Source organism: Sitophilus oryzae, unplaced genomic scaffold (genome assembly GCF_002938485.1).
Source record: "Sitophilus oryzae breed Bouriz unplaced genomic scaffold, Soryzae_2.0 scaffold_66_pilon_pilon, whole genome shotgun sequence".
NCBI lineage: Eukaryota > Metazoa > Arthropoda > Insecta > Coleoptera > Curculionidae > Sitophilus > Sitophilus oryzae.
Window position 1 is genome coordinate 43,867 of NW_022147273.1, and position 7,862 is coordinate 51,728.

The 7,862-nt window shown below is 31.6% G+C and overlaps 1 protein-coding gene across 1 annotated transcript; it reads left to right on the forward strand.

The window, feature by feature from the left end:
* Nucleotides 1–1,649: 1,649 nt before the first annotated feature.
* On the forward strand, nucleotides 1,650–5,773 carry LOC115887888 (uncharacterized protein K02A2.6-like). Its single transcript, XM_030907410.1, has 3 exons — nucleotides 1,650–1,812; nucleotides 2,499–4,955; nucleotides 5,034–5,773. Exons 1-3 carry the CDS (start codon nucleotides 1,650–1,652, stop codon nucleotides 5,771–5,773), a joined length of 3,360 nt encoding a protein of 1,119 aa, XP_030763270.1.
* Nucleotides 5,774–7,862: the final 2,089 nt, after the last annotated feature.

Here is a 7,862-nt window from a genome sequence, read left to right on the forward strand (position 1 = left end):
GTACAAGATATCCTTTCTTGATTGTAGGTATACCAGTATGAGCACAACATTGCTTCATCAGTAAACATATATTGATTTGAACAAAACATTTTTTGATTTCTATAAATTTAATGACAAGTTTCTATTTTTTGTTTAAAAGTTTAAAATAAATTCTCCGATATTTTATATTTTTGTTTATAATATAAAGGTGTAAACGCTTAAATATAAAACAGATGTTTTTTAATGTGATAAGTACATCCAATTCATTTTAATACCCATGCTTGAATAATTTTTTGAAAGCGTTATGGTTATCATCTTCTATTTCAACCAGATACTACTTGATCGATCAGTATTAACAACTTCAAAACATAAGTTATAAAATATTATATTTGATACATTTCGTTTTTGAAAAGGATATTGAAATGGACGATGGTACTCCGTTTGAAGTAGAACCGCTTGAGCACATCTCTACCATGATTAGTGTCCTCCACATATCATGAATACAATCTGTATATAATGATAACAAAGTACGAATGTACAGAACGAAGATTTACCAATGAGATCATCGCTGCCACCTTTAGTTTACTTGGACACCATTATTTACTTGGATTAGTTTGAATCCCCGGGTCTTCAAACCTCAGTCAAAAAACCGTTACTATGGTTAGATCATGGACGAATTGATGGTGGGGCAACGTGGGTAGTTGCGATTAAATTCATTTGCCAACTATAGACACATTCTGCACAGGGCTGACTAACTGGAATTTATATTTCCCGGTAAGGATTCATGTGGTAGCTTTGCTGCAAAAAATGTCAAGTTGCCATATTTATTTATTTGTTTCCTGGCACTGTCATCCGTTTTGACACTTTAGATTTGTATTACGAGTTTTTGGTTTAAATGAATTGTGTTGTAATACTGTAAGTTAAAATAATTTTACTAACAGATCATGCAGTTTTAAAACCTCTTTTAGTGCGAAGTGTAGAAGATAGTTTAATAGCCGTAAAAAATAAAGTGCTTTTAGGGAGCTGAATTTAGTTGATGTAAATAATAACTGTTTATATAATTATAATTAATTTATTTTTGTTTCCTAAAATATTTTGATTAAAAGAAAATTTGTAAAAGTGGGCAACGCTGTGCCGGTCAAGCTTAATCACGTCAACGTTTATTTGATATGAACTATAACTATGCAGCACCATGCTCAAGGTACTCTGTCTCCTTCTATTTTAAGATAAATAATTAAGTATTTTTGAGACGATATCAATTCTTCTCGTATTTCCTTTTTGTTCTACGACGGCTAAGTCCCTTACAATAAATACAATGGATTAGACAATTATTCAAATAAAGCGCCATATGGATTTTATATTTTTATCAGAATTGCCATACTTAACAACTTTTTATTTAATATTCAATCCAACTTACATTTGCGCACTCTGTGGGGTAGGCAACCACAGATACTTTATGTAATTACGAAATAGCTTTTATATATAATCGATGGGAGTGAGTTGTTGAAAAGTAATGAACATGGCGGACTCACAGAGCTGCATGTTAAATAAATAAGAAGTTTATAACTTCGGGAATAATATTGTGTTTTACTTAAATACAAAAGAAAACATAACGTTACATGGCGCAGTTGTGGTAACTTCAAATTAACCTGCGAAATTCAGAAATTAAAATGGGTGATAGCCGAGGCGTGGCTCCTATGCAGTTGGAGGGAAATGTGGCCGACAATTGGAAAATATGGAGGTCTAGATTCGAAAACTATCTGGTAGCCAGCGAAATTAATAAAAAAGATGAATCTATACAGTGTGCCCAGGTTTTACATTATATAGGAGAAGGTGGGTTCAAAGTCTTCACAACTTTTACCTTTGAAGAAGACCAGAAGAATAAATTAAAAATTCTGTTAGACAAATTTGAATCACATTTTTTTCTGCCAAAGGAAAATTTAACATATGAAAGATTTAAACTGTTTTCATATAAACAGAAAGACTTGAAACCTTGGATCAGTTTGTAACTGAAATAAAAAGAAAATAAGCCATCAGATGCAAGTTGGGGAAGCCTACAGGAAGAGCTGACAAAAACAGTGCTGATTACTGGCATAAATAATCCGTCAATCAGGGAGAAACTTCTTGCAAGAAGACGACGGCTTGAGCCTCGATAAAGCAATTGGAAAAGTGTAACATCCTGTTAATGTCGAAAGAAAGAAGCGAAAACATGAGTCAAGTGAAAATTGATGCATTACAAAGGGGCAGAACAGGAACAATTCATAAGAAAAATAACCAAATGGGACAAAGTGGTGTACCAAAGAAGACAATAAATTCATGTACAAAGTGTGGACGATCCCATGAAATCAACAAGTGTCCGGCATTTGGAAGAGAGTGCAATTTCTGTAAAATTAAGAACCATTTTTCTAATATGTGCAGGAAAAAGAAGCAAAGTAACAAAAACAATAAAGTGAATGAAATTCAAAACACAGAACAAATTAATGTTGTAAATAAAATTAATGATAATTTTCTTTTTATAGGATCTGTAGAAGTAAATGAAATTAATAATAATAGATGGTTCTCTGTACTGGAAATAAACAAAAAAGAAATTAAATTAAAGATTGACACAGGAGCACAGGCAAACATATTACCGTTAAAACTATACAACAGTTTGGGTATAAAAAGTAATTTAAGACAAACACAGGTAACATTAACTTCATATACAGGTAATAATTTGAAAATTGTTGGTAAATGCTACATTCCTTGTAAAAAGGATGATAAAACCTTTAATTTAGAGTTTTATATAGTTGATTCAAATACTCAAGCTATTTTAGGGTTAGATTCTAGTCTGGAACTAAATTTAATTAAAAGAATAGATTCTCTAACAAAAAATTGTCAGTATAATTCCTTAATAAATGAATTTAGCGAGCTATTTGAGGGTATAGGTTGCATAAATGAGCCTTACCATATTGAAATTGACAAAAATGCCAAACCGGTGGTGCATCCAACAAGAAAAGTGGCATTACCTTTAATGGATGATCTGAAACAAAGTTTAGCGGAACTTGAAAAATCAAAAATAATTGAAAGAGTTCAGAAACCTACTGACTGGGTCAATGCTCTCGTTCTTGTGAGAAAGCCAGATAAAAAATTAAGGATTTGTCTTGATCCATTAGATCTAAATAAAGTAATCAAAAGGGAATACTGTCACATACCTACCTTAGAGGAAATTACAAGTAAATTAGCAGGTTCTACAATTTTCAGCACGCTTGATGCAACTCAGGGTTTTTATAGTATACTACTAGATGACGCTAGTGCTGATCTTTGTACATTTGGCACTCCTTTCGGGAGGTATAGGTTCCTTAGACTACCTTATGGCATAAAATCTGCACCAGAAGTTTTTCAGTCCAGATTTAAACAAATATTTAATTTAGAAGGTGTTGATGTATACATTGATGATATTCTTATCTGGGGTAAAACTAAATCGGAACATGATGAACGCTTGAAAAAGGTACTACAAATTGCTAAAGAAACTAATGTTCGATTTAATTTACATAAATGTAGGTTTGGTGTGAATGAAATTAATTATATGGGTCATGTTATATCGGGTGCAGGTATCAGTCCTGAAAATTCAAAGATAAATGCAATTACACAAATACCTAAACCACAAAATAAACAGGAACTACAAAGACTGTTAGGTATGATCACTTATGTAAGTAAATTCATTAACAATTTTTCAAGTGCTACTTCAGTTTTGCGTAACTTACTTAAAAAAGATGTTGAATTTCTATGGCAACCGGAGCATGATAAAGCTTTTGAGAATTTAAAAAATACTTTAATAAATAAACCAGTTCTTCAATTTTACGATGTCAATTGCGAAACAGTATTGTCAGTAGATGCGTCAAAAGATGGTCTCGGTGCAGTGTTAATGCAAAACCATCTTCCTTGTGCGTATGCTTCTAGGTCAATGACTGAAACTCAGACACGGTACGCTCAAATTGAAAAAGAGCTTTTAGCTATAACATTCGGGTTAAATAGATTTTATCAGTATATTTTTGGGAAAACTATAACTGTAGAAACTGATCACTTACCATTGCTTTCAATTTTTAAGAAACCTTTAAATAAATGTCCTGCTAGACTACAAAGAATGCTTTTGCAAGTACAAAAGTTTGATATTAAATTAAAATATAAGCCAGGGAAGGATCTTTTAATTGCTGATGCCTTGTCTAGAGCGTGTGTAGGTGAAATGTGTGATGATGAAATTGATGACGAAATTAATGCACAAGTATGTCTTATAGAATCACAAATTAATGTCACGGATAGAAAATTAAATGAAATTATTGAAAAAACAAAAACTGATAAAGAATTACAAGTGCTAAAACAAGTTATTTTAGAAGGGTGGCCAAATAATTTTAAAAAAGTACCAAATAGTGTGAAAATTTACAGAAAATTTCAGAGTGATTTGTCTGTACAGGGTGATCTTATTTTTAAAGGACAATCACTAGTTATTCCTCAGTCTATGAGAAAAGAAATGCTTGAAAGGGTTCATTATAATCATATGGGAATTAATAAATGTATTAAATTGGCACAAGAATCTATATTTTGGCCAACTATGTGTAATGAAATTAGACAAACAATTTCTCAATGTCATCTTTGTTTAAAGTATGCCAGGTCTCAAATGTCAGAACCATTAATTAATCATAAAATTCCGGAAATTCCGTGGAATAAAGTAGGATGCGATATATTTGAACTGCATGGACAAAAGTATTTACTTATTATTGATTATTATTCAAAATACATTGAAGTAGAAAAATTAGAAAATTGCTCTACTAGCTATACTACGGTTAAAATATTAAAATCTGTCTTTGCCAGGCATGGTATTCCTCTAACGGTTGTGACAGATGGAGGACCACAATTTTCTTCAGATTTGTTTCAGGCTTTTTCTCAGGAATGGGAATTTGATCATGTCATTAGTTCTCCGAGATATGCTCAATCGAATGGTATGGCAGAGCGCAATGTACAAACTGCAAAAAACATTTTCAAAAAAGTATTTGAAGATAAAAAAGATATTTATTTAGCTCTTCTTTTATATCGTAATATGCAAATTCATGGAGCTTATTCTCCAGCTCAAATTCTAATGTCCAGAAAACTCAGATGTATTATTCCCAGTACAGAGGCAAGCCTTAAACCTAAGTTAATTGATACAAATAAATACAATACATCTTTACAAGATACTCAGGTTAACCAACAAAAGTATTATAATAAAAAAGGTGTCTTTAATTTAAAACCTCTTGAAGTTGGTTCACATGTGTATGTACAGGTTCAACCTAATTCTAGTTGGTCTCCAGCTTTAGTTTTAGAAAAAGTTAGGAATAGAATGTATAGAGTTCAACTTACTAATGGTTCAGTCTTGTTAAGAAATCGGAGGTTTATTAAGCCTGTAGATAAAGGAAAATCTGTAATACCTGTTAGACCTACTACATCTATAAAACCATTTGTACAAAATAATATTCAATACTTTATAGAGTTAGAACCAGATTGTGACTTAAATAATAGGGGTGAAGGTAGTAATTATAATGTTCAGGAGGAGACTAATGTAAATACAACGGAAAGTGAGGATGATAAGAGTGTAGAGACACGAAATGAGATGTCGGGAGATAGAAGTGATGTTATGAGTGAAAACGAACTAGATCTTGATAATTCTGATAGTAATAGTTCTGTATCAGATACAAACTCAGACTATGAGCTTAAATATTTAAATCCAGAAAAAACGAGATCAGGTCGTTTAGTAAAGAAACCTCATAAACTGAATTTGTAGACAGTTTGTTTATTTTTAAATGTTACTAGGTTGTTTATTTAAAAAGCATGTTAAGTTTAATTTAAAGAAAAGGGATGTGGGGTCGGCAACCACAGATACTTTATGTAATTACGAAATAGCTTTTATATATAATCTATGGCAGTCAGTTGTTGTAAAGTAATGAACATGGCGGACTCACAGAGCTGCATGTTAAATAAATAAGAAGTTTATAACTTCGGGAATAATATTGTGTTTTACTTAAATACAAAAGAAAACATAACGTTACAATTTAGTGTTTTTATTTTGCTAAACATTATAATTAAACTTCATAAAATTAATCTAATTTTACATTACAACCCCAACAACTATAAAGAAATAAGAACATTTTTTAAAACTAGAAGAAACAGAACTTCGATACGTGCGACCAGTATAATAGATCAAGCGGACAAAGAATATAGAATACTTTAAAAATGTGAAAATATCTCGAAAATTATCTAAACAAACATTTTTTTTCTTATCAGTGAAAAGCATCGGCCTCGTCGGCCTTGCGGAATTTGTCAGGTATTTACAATGGTCGAATTGTATAATTACCAGCTTTTATAGCATATCTAATAGACAAAAAGTATCTGGTCGATTAGTAACCAATTGGCACAGTCCGAAAATTATCGATTTTTATTTTCTCTGTTTTTATTGGTAGCTTCAAAATTCAGAGTAACAAAAAATATTTTTCTGTAGGGAAACCGGTCCTGCCATCTAGTAGTCTTAGTCCATAAACGTCTTAGGTTGATCTACTTTAAAAATATATATACAAGGCTGTTAGTAAGAAGCTTCACTTCAAATATGCGCACATAGTGCACACACATTTTTTTTTTTAGTTTTTAATTAAAAAACATAATTTCCTGATAATATGGCAACATAGATAGTAGATTAAACTTTCCAGAAAGAAAACCCAGAAAAGATTTTCATTCTCAAAATTTAAGCAAAAAGCATTTTTTTTTGGGATATTTTGGAAATTTAATCGATCATTTGGAAAAATGGAAAGATGATTGAAGTAAAATAACTCGGTAATTTTGGACTTATTTAAAAAACGGCAAAGAGAAAATATGTTTCTTTTATCGAGATCTACCATCAGCACTGAAAATATTAGCACTTGTTTAAGGCTCACGCTGTATATCCAAGAAAAATAATGAAGTTTGAATGGAATATTCAATAGCATAATCTATCATCAGACTGTTGTATTTTCAAAGCCCGATAAATAATTAGTTAGATTATTAAATGGTTTCTATACAATTCCGAACTACATACCCAAATAATTATATTATATAAAGATTCATTTAATTAAAATAATTAATTATAATTTTTACGATGACAAATAGTTTGATGTAATTGCATTAATTAATTTGATTAATTAACTTCTATCAAGTATCAAAGTGGAAAGAAACAATTAGTTAATATATTATGCAAAATCAGGACACAAAAATCACTGTTAACACAAAATTAATATCATCATAATCATCATCATTTTCAGCTTATTCGACCATTTCCAATTATGGCTCCCTCACATATTTAGAAACTCTCTTTGTATTTGGATCATTGTAGTCTATTATGCGGGTCCAAGTTACTCCTGCTAATTTTCTTATATCATGGTTTGCTCTTCTTTTGTCCCTTAATTCCTCGTGGGTACCATGCTGTAATTTTTGTGATCCATCTGTTGTCCGTCCTCCTTGCCCATTGCCACTTGAGGGATTTGATTCTGTGGATGACATCTATTATCTAAATCTTTTATCGTATCCACTCTATTCTTTAATGGTCTTTATAGGTTATTCCCAGCATATTTCGTTCCATTCAGCGTTGTGCGACCTGCAGTTTCCTGCTAATGTCCGTTTTAAGGTTGATTCTCAATATACCTTCCATATCAACTCCCTTCCGTTTACATAAAATATTATATCATGTAATTGAATAGGACCTCTAATAGGACAATGCACACTATCCATTCCGTTTCCCTTCTGTTCCATATCCTTTCCTTCCTTACATTTTTTTGGCGGACGGACTGAAGCGTATCGGAAGCAGGGGTGGATGGGCCATATGGGAAAACGGGAAAATTCCCGGT